Source organism: Eretmochelys imbricata, chromosome 7 (genome assembly GCF_965152235.1).
Source record: "Eretmochelys imbricata isolate rEreImb1 chromosome 7, rEreImb1.hap1, whole genome shotgun sequence".
Lineage (NCBI taxonomy): Eukaryota > Metazoa > Chordata > Testudines > Cheloniidae > Eretmochelys > Eretmochelys imbricata.
The window spans coordinates 18,816,560-18,833,945 of record NC_135578.1 but is presented as its reverse complement, the minus strand read 5'-3'; the positions used below and the strand labels follow the sequence as shown (position 1 = coordinate 18,833,945).

At 43.8% G+C, this 17,386-nt stretch overlaps 1 protein-coding gene across 1 annotated transcript; it reads right to left on the bottom strand.

The window, feature by feature from the left end:
- Positions 1-6,755: 6,755 nt before the first annotated feature.
- VHL (von Hippel-Lindau tumor suppressor) lies at positions 6,756-12,025 on the bottom strand. The gene is made up of 3 exons (XM_077822426.1): positions 11,745-12,025; positions 10,289-10,411; positions 6,756-9,765 (listed from the first exon to the last, which is right to left on the bottom strand). Exons 1-3 carry the CDS (start codon positions 11,935-11,937, stop codon positions 9,608-9,610), a joined length of 474 nt encoding a protein of 157 aa, XP_077678552.1. The 5' UTR covers positions 11,938-12,025; the 3' UTR covers positions 6,756-9,607.
- Between the last annotated feature and the right edge of the window lie 5,361 nt (positions 12,026-17,386).

The following is a 17,386-nucleotide window of genomic DNA, read 5'->3' as shown; positions in this document are numbered from 1 at the left end:
TTACTTGTACTAAAATCCCTCTCTTTATAGTTAATAAACTTGTTTTATCTAATCCAGTGTGTTTCAATTGAAGTGTCTGGGGAAACTCCATTTGGAGTGCCAAATTGTGTGCCTATTTCTATTAAAGAAATAATGGACTTTATATAACTTGTATTGCCCAGCTGTCTCCTGGGCAATACAGGACATACATTTCTGGGGGGAAATCCCAGAAGTGGGGTTCGTGTTGGGGTCACCCTGCAGCATAATCCAGGCTGGTGAGAGCCAGAGTGTAACCCAGTGTGGCTGGCAGGCTGCAGTTACACACAAATGTACAGGGTTTGGCTTGCATGCTGGAAGACTGTTTGTGAGTGGCCCAGGTAGGAGCTGCTTCAACCAGAGCATTGTAAGGCACTCAAGGTTGCTGGGCAGGGGTGACACAGTTACTCATTAGGGAGGATTGTACCATAGTATGTCACACCTGAGCAGTACCAGGTTTACAGAGACGCCATTGGTGCTGGGCCCACACTCAGAAGGGGCCCTGAAGCTTAGTCCCGCCCCCCATTCTGCTTGCTCTCTGCCCCAAAACCCCACCCATACTCAGTCTCTGCCCCTGGGGCCCTGCCCCTGCTCTTCCCCAAGGCCCGGCCCCCACTTGGCCTCTTCCCCAGGAGGACCTGCTTGCTCCTCTCTGCCCCCACACCCTCCGTGCAAGTGGTGGGGGGTCCTTGGGGGAGGAAGCTGAGCAGGGTGGGGGGGAGAGGCTGAGTGGGGCCACAGCCTCAGAGGGTGGAAGCATGGGCAGAGCAGGGGGTGGGGCCACGGTCCAGGTGCCAGGGCCCACAAAAGATAAATTCAGCCCTGCACCTACGTCTGCAGCATTTTAGTTTGCTGCCTGAGAAGATCTGTTCTGATTCTGTTCTCTCTCTTTATCGTGCTGGGACTCCTGGTCCTTTTTCCTGTATTCTCTGTCTTTCTCCATGCTGTCAATCACACTGGCGCTCTAAGCCCTTTGTTCACCGTCTGATGTGGCACTGGCTTGCTGGATCTCACAGAACATGTTCTTCCCTTGTCCTCTTCTTTCTCTTCCTCCTCAGCATCAGGTGGTCTGTGGGTGTGGTGGAGCCACCTTGCAAAGCTGCCGTGAAGCTACTGATAAAAACAGATAGATGTAACTTGTATTTACAGTCACAAGGAAAAGATAAGTTTCAGAACTCCCTTCCCTTATTCCCATAGCGTGGGCAGTTAATATGGAGGCGTTGCTTTGCCTGTGTGTCAGCGTCCCCCTCTTGACTTTACTGGTTTGGACCAATGAAAAGGCAGGAGTCGATACATTTGGAACCAGCTATGCTGCAGGAGTTGCCAGTGCAGAGGAGATGTTCCATCTGCCTGTCTTTCAAGGCTCCATTCCTAGATTGGTTGTCAGTCACAGCTGAAGGACCCAATCTGGCCTGAGTGGATGCTGTTGGCAAATACAGAGTGAATTTGCTCATCTGCCTTTTATTCCCATAAACATTTTTAATAAATGCTTATTCCAGTATCTCTGCAACAATTTGTATAGGGGGGTGCTGAGAGCCATTGAACCGAACTGTAAACCAGGCTGTATATGATGGAAACCACTCCAAGCCAGGGGTGTATGTGGCAGTACCCCTAGTTCCAACGCCTGTGGCTTATTTCCACTTCAGCTTTGGAGTGGCTTAGCAGGTATGCATATGGCCCTCCCGGAGTAGGGCAGGATTTTCTGTTGCATGAAGCTATACAATTTCTGATCCTATTCCATGAGTGTAGATGTAGGGCAATGGCACTGAATATTGGCACTATATTCAACAGATGGTGGTGATTTTAGCTGACATCTCACAGCTGAGGGTCACAAAGGCGATCAGGGCCCATATGTTGCAGTGGGTGCTCAGCACCCACTGGAAGCCAGCTCCTCCCTTTCCCCCCGCCCAACATCTCCTACCCACCATGGATAAGCTGTTCTGCAGCATGTAGGAGGCACTGGAGAGGACGTGCTCAGGGGAGAGGGCAGAACTGGGCGGGAAGAGGCAGGTGGGGTTGGAGATTTGGGGGAAGGGTGGAGTGGGGGTGGGAGCCTGGGCCAGAGCAGGGGTTGAGCACCCCTGAAGCAAGGAGGAAGTCAGCACCTGTGCAGGAGGATAAAAGGGACATTCCTATTCACATACACAAAGTACTCCATGTGACTCCCCTCCCCCTGCCTAATCCCAGGAGGGAATGAAAAGCAGATGCCATTGTCAACTCCCACTCTATTTGTTTGCCATCTCTGCCCCTACTTGTATGAGTAAAACAATTAAGTTGATGCCTTTTTCTTGTTAACCTGGGGATGGGCGGGGTGCCGTCTTTAAATTTAAACATTGTAAGTAAATGCATGTACACGTTTACCTGAGTTCCCTTCCCCTTTATCAGGCTCATCCTTCATTGGTGCTCACCTGGGAGGACTGGCTAACTGTGATAGTCTCAAAGAGGTCCTGCTAGCAGCATAGCTGGAGTTCCTTGGGGCGTCTTCCTGACTCCTCCTCCTCCTTGCTGTTTGTGGAAAGGGTCTCTGTCTCGCTCCTCGGAGGTATGCAGTGGTCTGTGGGTGCTGGTGGGGTCTCTGCCAAATATGGCATACAGTTCCCTGTAGAAGTGTTGAGTCTGCAGTGTAGCCTCAAATCTGTTGTGTTCCCTGCCCTTGCACTGTCCCTGACAAAGTTCCTTTGTTTTCACGCATCACTGCTGATGATTCCTGTCATACCACTTTGCCTGTAGCCCTTGTGCAATCTGTTGTGAACTTGTCAATGTTTCTGCGGCTGGTCGGTAGAAAGTGCCGGCACAGCCTCTTCTCCCAACAGGCCCAAGAGAGCCAATGCCACAGCTGCTTCAGGCAGGAGAGAGTCTAGTGCATGGAGTCAGCATGGTCGATTGGGCAGTTGCATGCAAGGGTGTGCTTGCCAAGGTGGACAATCAGGAAAAGGCATTTCAAATACAGGTGAGGGATTTTAAAGGGGATGTTTCTTTCAGTCTCTGTGACCCCCAGGCAGTGGAGTTTAAAATTGTGGCCCGACCAGTCACTGTCACAGGGAATGAGACATTGTGGGACAGCTGCTGGAGAACTGTTGGGCTTGACACAGGTCATTCAGTGTCTACACTCGCACTGTGTCGACCTCAATATGTCGACCATGGCTCTATGCCATTCAGAGAAATAGTTTTACTGTTTCGCTGTAACGGGGTGCTAATGTAAGCCAGAGACAAATTTGAATACAGACACATTCACAAATAGGTCAGTGCAAGGTGGTTTATGTTGACCTAACTTTGGAGTGTAGACCAGGACTCATTCTCATATACATGAATTCACTGCAATTGAAAAAAATACTTTCCTATGTAGTTTGACGATTATGCCAGTGGTTTACTTATCTTTATAGAACGTGACCACATCCCATTGAGTGTAGTGATTTTTCGTTCAGACCATATCATCGTATGATCTTTAATTACCATAACCCGGATGTCACTTAAGCATCTAATCCCGGGGTTCTCAAACTGGGGGTCATGACCCCTCAGGGGGTCCCAAGGTTATTACTTGGGGGTGGGGTGGGGTTGTGAACTGTCAGCCTCCACCCCAAACCTTGCTTTACCTCCAGCATTTACAATAGTGTTAACTTTTTTATATATTTTTTATTTTATAAGGGGGGGGGTCGCACTCATAGACTTGCTGTGTGAAAGGGATCACCAATACAAAAGTTTGAGAACAACTGTCTAAAAGAGTGTCCCTCAAACAGCAGACGCTGCTTTGAATAATTTATTAAGAAAAACAAAAAGACCTGCTTTATACCTGACCATACTTTTCACTTTTAATGAATAATATAAACCATGAGTATAGCTGAAAAATGAAATCATACTGATGTGAGGAATAGTTATGAAATACTGTTCTTGCAATTCCAGTGATGGATAAATATGAAGTCCATTCTTATGTCAGGATGTTTCTCAGCCATGAAAAATGAGATACACTCAATAGTTATTACTCTCTGAACTGCTGTGTGGAAGGTATGGTAAGCATGTGGTAAGCTTCAATGCCACTATTAGAATTCAATTTTTTTGACTAGTTCAGGCAATGGATAGTATTAAATATACTGAAAGACATATTCATGTATGTTATAGTGATAGACAGTATCACACAGACCTGCTGTTACATTCACACTGTCAACAGCTCCAAAATGACATTGCCACATGACTCAAGAATCAGTAAAAATAGATTTATAAATTAATATCTGACACATTTATATCTACTTCTCATTTTGAAGAGGAACTAGTCAACATTTTTTAAAAACTGATGAAACAGAAAAAAATATTACCAATGCTTTGGCAACAGGAAATGAGGTTACATCAGCTGAATAGATGGGAGCTGAAAGTAGGTCAGGTCTTAACAAATCCAGATGACAAAAAGAAAGAACAAACAATTGTGGAGAAAAGGGAGAAAATATGGTGTGTGGTTAAGACACTGGACTGGGACTCAGGTGCTCTGGGTTCAGTTCCTGCCATAAACTCCTTGAGAGTTTAAGCAAGTAATTTCATCTCTTTTGTGAAATGGGAGTAAGAATATTTTCTTTGTCTATATAATAAGCTCTTCAGGGCAGAAAGTGTTTCCTACTATATGTACATACAGTGTTTAAAACAGTCAGACCCTGATCTTGGTTGTGTTCTCTCGATGTTACTATAATACAAATGATAAAATAACCCTCAGAGACAGGTGTTGGATCATATTAAAGAAGTTCTGTATTAAAATCACAAATCAGTTTGATTCCCCATAGTTTAAATTCCAGGGTATTACTAATTAAGAGGTCTCTTGGTTTTTGGTACTGTTTCTCTCCCTCTATGTGTGAAACTTGCAAGCTGCTCTGTTCTCAAAGCAATTCTTCGTAACAACAACTACTCACACAGAGACTCAAAGCAATACTCTGTAACAACAGAAACAGCACCCAGAGACTCCCCGCCCTTTTGTTGTATTCATCTCACTTTGTTAACAATTGTGATTAAAATAGAGATAGAGGATGTATGTGGATGGATGTTTGGCGTGGATAATAACTGAATGATCAGGGAGGTGTCAGTTTAAGAATCCAGTGTCCATCGGCTGAAGAAGGCGTCAAGTGGAAATAACCAGAGAACCCCTGGAGTGCAGACTGGAATCCACCCAACTGCCTCAAGAATGGGAGAACCAAAGAACAAGATAACATCTGGCAGCACGGAGCCATCAGGAATGTGCCATCTGCTGACTGATTCAGCAACAGCATGATGAAGCAATTCCCATAGACTGGCATAGGAAGAAATTCCTCTAAAAATGGACTCTAGAAAGTGAGAACTTTGGGGTCTGATTCTGCAAACCGACTTCCAGGAGCATCAGATGAGCATCTGACAAGGCCCTGCTCCCTCCTCATGTCCAGGCCACCTGGCCAGTGGCTTGGCATGAGCAACTCTAAGGCTGGTAACTATGATAACAACCTTGCAGAACCTGTGTTTGTGTGTGTGTATGAATGAATGTGTGAATAAATATGAAATTGAATGGAATGTTATAGCTATAACTAACTGCTTACTATGATTCTTTCTGTATTCACAATAAATGTGGCATTTTGCCTTTTCCCCTTTAATAAGATCCTGCTGATTTTTATTTTACTGGTATAACACAGGTACCCACCGATGTGTTGAATAAACCAGGTTTCCCAAAAAGCATGGGAAGAATAAGGGCAAGTCTACACTATAGTGCTACATCAGTGCAGCCTGCGCTGCTGGAGTGTGTCTGGTGAAGAAGCGCTCTCCTGTTGGTATGATTATTCCACATTATCAAGAAGCAGAAGCTATGTCGACTGGAGAGCATCTCCTACTGACATAGCGCTGGTGTGGATAGTGTAAAACTTGCATCTCTGGGAGGGTGTATGTGGCTTTTTCACACCCCTGAGTGACATAAGTTATATCAATTTAGGCGGTAGTGTAAACTTGCTCTCAGTGCATTAGGAGTTAAAGAAATGGAAGATACTGGACTCATTTAGGTGTGGAAAGGTTACAGAAGCCCTTCATCTTGGATGTGGAAGAGCCTTAGGAATATTTATGACTCTGCAAGGTATTAAGTACACTCAATGCCCACTGGCTTCACTGACAGTGCTCGGCAGTTTGCACGATCAAATGCAAAATGGGGTGCAAATAGCTGTATAAAATTCTAGTCCGTATTTGGGCAAAACTCCCACTGATTTAAAGTACATTTTACATGTGTCTCCATGGTTTGTTTACTTGTCACTATGCTTCCCTCCAGATTTTTTTTTTAAAGCTAAAGCAAAAATTCTCCTTTCAGATACACTGTGTATCAGGGCCAGCTTGGCTGTTCAGGAAAAATTCCAGATCAGAATATCAAACTTTAGATATCCTGTTCTGGTATCTTTTCTAAACAGCTAAGCTTGCCCTGATCCACAGTGAAACATGTCTTAAAATTAAGACAAGAAACCTGCAATAATCAATTGCCTAGCGTAATCAACACTAACTAAAAGTTTAATTAAGTTGGCTTGGTACCCTTATAGATACTTCTGAAAGGTCACCCAAGACAGGGCATTGGGCTCCTAAGTGTATTTTTTGGTAACCTGTCACTTCTGGGGCAGATGCATTGGTATGCTCTGCTGCTTTCCACTACTTCAGCACACCAGTGAATTTGGCCCTTTAATTATGACCGGTCCTGTACAAAGTATTACTGAATGTTACTTTTCATAAATTTAAAAATAGCTAGTCACAGACTGATGGAGTAATTTTTACACAAACTTTAATAATCCTGATAGTCACAAGAGTACATAAAAAGCTACGTAACTTACAACCATATTATACAGAATGTTTAGGAGTAACCCAAAAAACCATGTTCAAACGTAAGATCTAGTAGTTATTAGAAAAACAGTCAGTTCAAAACAAGCTGGTTTTGTAAGTGGATCGTAACACTAAATACATTTATTGGACAAATACAGAATAACACAAGAACAACACTGATAAAAAGTGTCCCCGTGTTTATAGGATTGAGCCTGAAAAGTATGTAATTTGCCCTACTTCAAAGCAAAAAAAGGAAGTTTTAGGGCCTGGACAACTTATTAAGTGTCTGAATCTGAATCCAAGCTACATAGTCTTGTCCACATCAGACTTTTTTTTAGTATTTCCCATTGTTACTACTACTAGTGAAGCAGCGATCAGAGGTAGCAAGACTGGAGTACTAGTGTAGACAAGGCATTGGCATTTTTACCACAAGTACATTAGAGGTTGGTTTTAAATGGTGGAAACTGCTGGCACCTTGTTTACACTAGAGCTCCCACCATTGGAGCTTCATCATTAGTAGCAACAGAGGGAAATTTTAGGGGGAAAGGTTTAGCATGGACACAGCTTATGGAAGGGGTTAGTTACATTTTGTAAACTGGTGACTTTGTTTCAGTAGTTTTGCAAAGTGTACATTTGCGGTTAATTAAAAATACCTCCAGAGGTTCTTCTAGTATGCAAGAATAGATGGCTAAAACGGTATTTGATAAATATACACAAGAAAACCATGTAAAAAATAAAACCCACTATCAAGTTAATATGTATTTACGTTTTCTGGCAGAGAACAAAACTCAGTTCATTCACAATGTTTTAAGAAAAAAACTATTTACAAAAATGGAAAAACACATAAATATTTACAGTATGGCTTGATGTTCTTACTCATTTAGTTTCACAGCAGTTTTCCTGGAATATATATATTTTGTTTAATTGAAAATAAATGTTCAAGATTAAACAATGGCAAAATATTATGCAAAGATCTACTTCTCACCTCACATAGCACTTACACCTTTGATGGATTCCTGCATATATGTTATTTGCATGGTTGTTGTAGCCATATTGGTCCCAGGTTATGAGAGTGACAAAGTAGGTGAGGTAATATTTTTCATTGAATCAAATTCTGTTGGTGGAAGCGACAAGCTTTTGAGCTGCACAGAGCTTTTCCTCAGGTCTCAAGGAGGTAACCAGAGTACCTGAGCTAAATACAAGGTGGGACAGATTGTTAAGCATAAGGGGTTCATTCATACATACTATAGCAGACTACTTAAAATGAAGTGGGCAATTAGCAAGCAGTAAGTTGTGTTACCAATTGTTGTAATGAGCCATAAAACCAGTCTTTGTTAAGTCCAGGGTTTTTAGTGTCCAATGGAATTATGAATTTAAGTTCTAAGGTTCATCTTTTGAAGGCGTTGTGCAGGTTTCCTTTGAGGATGAGGATTGAGAGGTCAGATATGGAGTGATCGCTTTGTGGAAAAGTGTTCGTCCCTGGGTGATATGGTGTTTTGTCTCTTATGATTTTCTCTGTGAGAGTTAATTCAGAACACAGTGATTGTCTGGTTTCACCCACCTAGTTATTGCTGGGGCACTTGATGCTCTGGATGAGGTACACCACATGTTATGATAAGCATGTCTATGACCCTTGCATCTTAAAAGGTGTGTTGCAGGGAGATATTGATTATTGTAGCATTGGCGATAGGTCTGCAGGTTTTGCATCTGTTGTTGTGGCAGAGTCTGGTGCTGCTTTGAGTTGGCATATCCTGGTCTGTGTCCTCTTCTGGCCTTCAACCCTCCAACATTGCCAACTCGTCATCAGAAGCAATCTCTCCACACACCAGAACACATCAACTCAAAGTGATGCATAGAGGTACTACACGTAAGTTAATAAAAAGGTCCAGCAACAAGAGAGGGAAAAACATCTAGACAGTGACCTTTTAAAAAGTGTTTTAACCTAGAAATATTGTTAAACCCTACGTGCTAGATTCTGATAACCATGATGCAGATACACAAATGCAGGGAGAAGGGGCAGAAAATTCCTTATGCCCATACACACAGACTTTCCAGTGACTTTAGTGGGCTTTAGATCAGGTTCTTTAAGAGCAAGATGGGGCAGGCTATCCCATCCAAAAGCATTCCACACCCAGATAGGTGCAATACTGGGATTTGAACCAGGGAGCAAATTTAGTCCTTGTGTAAGCAGGTAAAAATCCCCTGAAGTCAATGAAGTTGTACACGCTTATACAAGTTCTGTGTTTGGCTCCTGATCATTCAAGCAGCTAGTTCAAATTCATCCTTGGTGTAGCATCCTTTCTAATGATAAGGAAATTGTCTGTCTGTATTTATAACCTCCAAAAGAGAATGATCATGGACAAGCCAATGCTGTATCACTATATCAGAAATGCCTTTTGTTACATTTGTTCTGAAACAGTCAAAGAGCAAGATTCTGTCCTTAGTTCCACCCCCCATACAAAGACACTGATGTCAACAGCATTGCATAGGTTTAATTGCATGCAGAATTGAGTCTACTATGTTTAAACTGAAACATCATAAACTTGGTATATGTTGAATACTATTTGATCTCTTGAATCTGGCTCTTGCCATCTTAATAAATTTTATATATTGAAACCAAATGAGAGCAGGCACCTTTCAGAGCATGAAATCCTGACACCTATTCAGCTCTTGAAATGTGTTTCAATGTGGTTAACACCACTTACACACAGTAGTTTCCCAGTGCAGTTTTCTTTCCCACTTAAGAGTCTGGAATGAATGATGTTCATTTTAAATCAGGGACACCATTCCTTATCATTTAACTTCTTTCCAGAGACAGCCGTTGAAGATCTTTCCTAATGTCGGGATGATCTTCCAGATCTTCATATAATGACTGAACAATATCCAATCTCCGGTAGTCCACTGGTTTTACCAGACTGCGAATAACCTGAAGACACCTCTCTTTCAGACTGAACACTGCAAAGAGAGATAGAAGATTAACATGTATGTAATTTGACACTTCAAGCTTCTCTAGTACTCTCCAGCCAAATATGTCAAAAGTATCTCACAAACGTTCATGAATTTAGCCTGCAATACTTCTGTGAGATAGGTATTACTTTTCCCAAAATGGAGAGAAATGAGACCCAGTAAGGTTAGGCATATCACAGAGTCACTGGCAGAGAGAAACAGAACTCAGATCTTCTGACTCCCAGTTATGTACCCTACTCGCTGGATCATGAAATATCTCTCAAGATACATGAGAAATGCAGAGAGCATGGAGGCTTAAATAATGTCAAAACCCTGTAAATAACTGTGCTCAAGAGAAATCAATGATGTTGCTTTAGAAATTCCTTGTTTTCAGTTTTAAAGTTTTTATTAATTGCTTGAGTATCTGACTCATTCACACACTCCCTTGTATTAAAGGAGAATAAGGTCTCTGATCTTAGCTCATCAATTTCCCCTTAAATTCTAGCAGATTTAACTCTCTATATAATTGTACCTGGAAGCATGATATTTGCAAATATGGGCTGGCCATTCACATTGCGAGTAGGCACAAACAGCTCTGTCTGATTGACAAGAAGTCCATCATCTGTTTCTGCATCTCTGAACAGCCAAAGATGTTCTACAACAAAACAGAGATTAAATATAACAAAGGAGCTATATTTCAAATTGTTTTGAATGTTATCTTTCAATTGTATACAAATATGAGGAAGGTAACTTATTTTAAAATGAAATTGAGCTCTGGAATTAGTAACTACTTCAATTCTTCTTGTGGCTTGTGTGCCTGCCAGTGGCTTTCAAATAGATGTCTGAACTGAAGTCCACTAGGGATTTCCCAGCAACGAACACTGTTGCCAGTTCCTTAAACAAACACACTCAGGCAACCACAGACCCTTTGGACATCAAAACAGTGGCCTTGGGACAGGCAGGGTGGGCAATACTTGCTGTTTTGAATCAGATACTTTATTTGTATCCACTGTTATAAATCTTTCCAAGTTTCAGAGTGGTAGCAATGTTAGTCTGTATCAGCAAAAACAATGAGGAGTTCGTGTGACACCTTAGAGACTAATTTCACCCCCCATCTTCAAGAAACCCTTGCGCCTGTCCCCACCCCGACCTTGGTAGCATGCATTTCCGTGCTCATCCCCAACCTAGGTAGCTGTGCACCCTTGTGCCTATCCCCACGTCGGGCGGGCACACATTCCCACCTGTCTCCACATCTGGCGGGCGCACGCCCCACCCAAAGTAACTGTGCATCCCCTGCCCATTCCCACCCTGGCGGAAGCTCACCCCTAACCCATCCCAACCCTGGTAGTGTGCACCCCCACCCAAAGTAGCTGTGCACCCCCCCGCCTGTGTCCACATCGGGCGCGTGCGCACCCCCCACCCATCCCCACATCTGGTGGGTGTGCACCCCCCACCTGTCCCCACTCTGGTAGGTCTAGCCCATGCCCATCTCCACCCTGGCAGCTGTGCTCTCCCCCATCCAGGTAGTTGTGCACCCCCCATCCCATCCCCACCCTGGCAGATGTGCACCCCTGCCTGTCCCCACCCTAGTAGGTGCACCCCTTTCCCATCCCCACCCTGGTAGACATGCACTCCACTCCCCTTCTCCACCCTGGCAGGTGTGCAACCCCCACCCGTCCTCACCTTGGTAGCTGTGCACCCAGTCGATGGTCCCCACCTAGGTAGCTGTGCACCACTCGCCCGCCCGTCCCCACCCTGGTGGGTGTGCACCCTCCTGCCCGTCCCCGCTCTGGTGGATGTGCACCCCTCCCGCCCATCCCCATCTAGGTAATTGTGCACCCCTCCCGCCCGTGTTCACCCTGGCAGGTACCTTCCCACCTAGGTAGCTGGGCACCTCCCCAACCTCCACCCTAGTAGGTGCACCCCCCGCCCGTTCCCCCCCGGCAGGTGTGAGTGCACCCCTCCCCTGGCAGATGTGCACCCCTCACCTAGGTAGCTGTACATCCTCCGGCCGGTGCCCGGCTGCAGGACCGGGTAGGGCTGGGGCTGGCCCTCGAAGTCCAGCCAGATGGGGATGACCACCCGGGGGCTCCGATTACAAAAGATCACGTGAGAGGGCTCGCGCGTGTTCCGGGAGCGCAGGAGCCCTCCCCTCCGTTCCGCCGCCAGCTCCTGGGGCATCTCCGAGCCGGCGCGCCAACCACCACTGACCCGGGGAGCAGACGAGGCCTACGGGCGCCTTCCTGCCCATGCGCGGCAGCACACTGCCGCCATGACTCTGTGGGGAAGTGCTGGGGCAGAAAACCGGCTCCAACCCGCATGCGCGGCCTGTCGGCCATTGCTCTGTGGGGATGGAGTGCACTCGTGCTCTCACTTTACTGCGTGTGCGCCGCCTGGCGGCGGAGAGGAGCGTGGGGAAGTTGTAGTCAGCTGCGCCGCGGCCCGGCTCGTCACGGGGCGGGGAGCCGCTGCCATTTTGAGGCGTTGTTTGAGGCTGTCCCTCAAGGGGCGGGGCGTGCTGCGCGGGCGGGGCAGGCAGAGGCTGAGCACGGGTCAGGGGCTGAGGAGGATCAGACTACTAGTAGCACATGGTCTGATCCTCCCCAGCGCGGAGGAGGGGCCCCACTGTACAAAATGAGGTGCGGGAGGGGGTGGCTGTGCTGTACTCAGCATTTCCACCTGCCCTTTGGCCCAGGGTGGGGGACCTTGGCTGGTAACGTGGTAGGCTGTGGGGTGGGTGTGCTCCACCTTGTGTTACCGGCCCCCAGCTGGTTCCAGGTTCCACTTGGGGCGCTGGTTGTGAGCCAAAAGCCCTATGTAATTTGGGTCTTGCGTACTATAGAGATTCCCCTTTCTTGGTGGTCTCCCTATGCTACTAAAGCAGTGCTGATGCTTCAGATGTGTTGCAATGCTGGGTGTCTATAGGTGTAATATAAATCCTCATTTCGTGGGTGTTCAGCTACTGGGCGTTTGTGGATGTAGTAGGTGGATGTGTCTTTTGCAAGGCTTTACAAAACTAGGCCTTAATTTCATTGTGAGCCTCCTGTTATGATCCTCTACTTGAAAAGGAGGACTTGTGGCACCTTAGAGACTGACCAATTTATTTGAGCATAAGCTTTCATGAGCTACAGCTCACTTCATCTATACTTGTTTCTCTGGATCCTTAGGTTTCACTAGTGCTATGAAACTTACAATAGAAATGTAACAGTAGCATAATCTGCTATAGTCTGCCAAAAAGCAACACTTTTGTATGCAGAATTCTTGTAGCCTTGTTAGTCTCAGGATATGAGAGAGACTAGGTGTGTTAGGTAGTATCTCTTATTGGACCAGCTTCTGTTGGTGAGAGAGACCAGCTTTCCCGCTACACAGAGCTATTCAGGTCTGCAAACATGTTCTACCTTATATTTAGCTGTGGTGGTAAGAGTACCTTTCCTAGATCTGATGAAGAGTTCTGTATAAATCAAAAGCTTGTCTCCCACCAACTAAAGTTGGTTCAATAAAAGACCTCACCCACCTTGTCTCGCTAAAATGCAACATTAAAATTCAAATTGTACAGTGGAAATTTTCCTTATCACTGTGGTGTCAACTGCAGTTTGGAAAAGCCTTGTTGAAATGGTTGCTAAGTATTGGAAAGGATATATGAAAACATGACATTACAAATCTGTGTTCAAAGAATATTATTTAGATTGCAAAGTGAACCCCCTGAGAGTTAGGAAATGCCAGAATTTAGGTTTTTGTGCAATTTTAATTGCCTCTTGTGCATCTGCATTATGGTAGCTTTTAATTACATAGTCGCATAGTATATTTTTTTCCCTCAGGATCCCTGGAGTTCAGGGAGCTATTCCTTGTAATATCAAGAAATGTCTGTGTGAGAGAGAAAAGGGGAGGACCATCATACATGCTTTTTGAATGGAAACAGTAAAAATAATTGGTCTCTCTAGCAGTGGTTCTCAGCCAGGGGTATGCAGAGGTCTTCCAGGGGTTACATCAACTCATCTAGATATTTGCCTAGTTTTACAACAGGCTACATAAAAAGCACTAGCAGTCAGTACAAATTACAATTTCATACAGACAATGACTTGTTTATACTGCTCTATATACTATACAGTGAAATGTAAGTACAATATATTGCAATTGATTTATTTTATAATTATATGGTAAAAATGAGAAAGTAAGTAATTTTTTCAGTAATAGTGTGCTGTGACAGTTTTATATTTTTGTGTGTGATTTTGTAAGCAAGTAGTTTTTAAGTGAAGTGAACTTGGTCTATGTAAGATAGTACAGAACCTGAAGGGGGTACAGTAGTCTGGAAAGGTTGAGAGCCACTGCTCTAGAGAAAAATCAGGCCGTCTACTTAAAGTCATATTTTAATAGTTTTACAAATAAAAATTCACTATAAAAATTACAGGACACCACCTGTTTTGATTACAGCAGAGCTCCATAGGGGAGGCACTACTGAAGAATTCTGAGTGTATATTTGACAGGTTTCAGAGTAGCAGCTGTGTTAGTCTGTATTCGCAAAAAGAGAAGGAGTACTTGTGGCACCTTAGAGACTAACCAATTTATTTGAGCATAAGCTTTCGTGAGCTACAGCTCACTTCATCGGATGCATTCAGTGGAAAATACGGTGGGGAGATTTATGTACACAGAGAACATGAAACAGTGGGTGTTATCATACACACTGTAAGTATGCATCCGATGAAGTGAGCTGTAGCTCACGAAAGCTTATGCTCAAACAAATTGGTTAGTCTCTAAGGTGCCACAAGTACTCCTTTTCTTCTTACTGTAAGGAGAGTGATCACTTAAGATGAGCTAATACCAGCAGGAGAGCGGGGAGGGGGGGAAGAAAACCTTTTGTAGTGATAATCAAGGTGGGCCATTTCCAGCAGTTGACAAGAACGTCTGAGGAACAGTGGGGAGGGGAGGGGGAATAAACATGGGGAAATAGAAAAGGAGTACTTGTGGCACCTTAGAGACTAACCAGTTTATTTGAAATAAACTGGTTAGTCTCTAAGGTGCCACAAGTACTCCTTTTCTTTTTGCGAATACAGACTAACACGGCTGTTACTCTGAAACATGGGGAAATAGTTTTACTTTGTGTAATGACCCACATTTTTGCGAATACAGACTAACACGGCTGTTACTCTGAAACACTCTCCTTACAGTGTGTATGATAACACCCATTGTTTCATGTTCTCTGTGTATATAAATCTCCCCACTGTATTTTCCACTGAATTCATCTGATGAAGTGAGCTGTAGCTCACGAAAGCTTATGCTCAAATAAATTTGTTAGTCTCTAAGGTGCCACAAGTACTCCTTTTCTTTTTGAGTGTATATTTGTGTTTTATGGAATGAATATGTTTTTGTAAATGTGAGGTGTCTGGGAGTGCACATGTGTGGTCTTTACTTTGGATGGGTCTGTGTCTGATAGGTGTATATATGGTGTATGAAACAAGTGGATGAAAAGATGTCTATGTAGGAGTGGGTAGATTTGCGTATGTGGTTAGGTATGAAAATTCTATTGTGTAAGGAAGGGTATGTGGGCATGATGAGTCAAAATGTGTTTGTCGTAATCGATGCGTATGGTGGACAGAAGTCTTCAAAGTCCTTTTTCCAAATGCACTGTGCTGTACTCTCCTGTGAGGGAGTGAGTCCTTCTCAGAAAGTCCATATATCACATCCCTGTCAACTGCATTTCCCTGGATACTGAGCTGTAACTTTCAAAGCAACAGAAACAAAACTTCTGAAGATCCGCCTTTCTCCCTTCCTTATTGGATAATGTAAATCAGAGCTTTTTAAGACCAGCTATGTCTGTTGTCTGTTTGTATGAGTTAACTGGGCAATGGAGCACGGATTAGTAACTGAAAGAGGCATGCTTTATTTCTAGCTCTTCTTCCGTATCTCTCTCAGTAGATAAGTGAGGCAGGTTCTTATTAGCTACATTTGACAGTTCCCTTTGCAACATTTATTAACTAACTTATTTCAATTTGGACCTCCCACATTTAGGATTTGGAAATTTGATAGCAGTTTTTATTTATTTATGAGCCTCATTCTCTCTTTTGCTGTTATCTTTAGCACTAATCTCTTTATTTACTGTTGGGGGAGAAGGAATATTTATTGTATTAATTTCCTTAGTGGAGGAGACTTTGCATATTTTTTGGCTTATATTTATGTCCCCCTCCTCCCCCCAAACAAACACATACGCATGAAAAATGCCATGGCTGTTGTAGCAACTAAACTCTTAAAACTAGGTAATTTGTCAATAGGCTATTGGTGTGCATTTGTGTGTCTTTTATTTCCAGCAGCAAGATGCTACTAGACACAGAGACAAGGAAAGCCAGCATCCTAGCCTCACTCCAGGCTCTGGGGAAAGATTCTGCAAATGGGAGAAACAGGAGGAATCACAGAAGAAAGCTAATCTCTGATCCGAGTCCTGCTGTGTGTGGCTGCCTTCCCCCTGGGAAACTTCTGCATGGATCCAAATTCACTGATGGAATCCTCCAAAGGGGAAATCTCACAGGATCACTGACCCTGGAAAGGGTGAAACTGACAAAAGCAAAGTTGGGGAAAAAGTTCAGAATTCCTAAAGGCAAAGGAGACAGCAGATGTGCACTTTCCCAGTCTCTGCAGCACATCATGTCCTCTGCCCAAGAAGACCAGGCATGCTTTAAGGTGAGGACTAGTAGGAAATAGTTTTGTATGGGACTGACTGACAGGACCAAATTTAACCTTGGTATAACTTTATTAACATCAATGGGCTTCCGCCAGAAATTAATTTGGCTCTTGTCTTTGTACTGAGGAAACAATTTCATATATATGTAAGCAAAAATAGATTTGATTTTTTTTTTTGGCAGAAAAACTGACAGCAGATTATAACAAGACAATGGTGAAAATTGTGCGATATAAATTGAAGAGGCTTTCATGTCAGGGCATCTGGCAGTTTTACATAAGGTTCAACATTAGAAGTTGATCTTGATACAAATCTGACCTTTTAACTATAGACTTAAACCATGTGGAAAACTCAGAACTAACTTCTTGTTAGAGACATATATCCAGTATTTCACTTTTCTCTGTCTTCTGTTAAAGGGAATGGCTGCATGAAGGAGGGCTTTTTGCTCCTAACCAGTCATCTGCTGCTGCTGCCACTCATTCCTCACTCAATGTAGAACTGATTCTGATCTCACACTAATGTGACTATTGACTTTAATGGAGCTATTCCTTATTTACACTGGTGTGTATGAAAGGAGAATCTGGCCCATAATCTTCTGCTTATGACATTTCAGTTGGGAGCTGTGGATCCGATTATAATGTCACAAGGTGAGGAATAAGCAGCAGGGGCAGAAGGACTCAAGAAACCAACATCCTATTTCTATGTAAACTTCCTAAGTAGTAAAGAATGAGGGCAGAATGAAAAGAAAATCTAGTCCCTAGTCAAATGATTTTTGGTGTTTTTCATGAGGTGTTTCAAAGTTTTATTTAACAGAGGCTGTGGTAGCAGCTGCTGTGGCTCTTCTGTACCCCTGCTGAAGTGTTTGACCAGTGGATCTATGTAGTTATGCACCTACTGGGCACTCAAAGTGCCCCGGCTGCACTGTTTTGCAGAAAACTGACACACAATAGTGCTGAACCG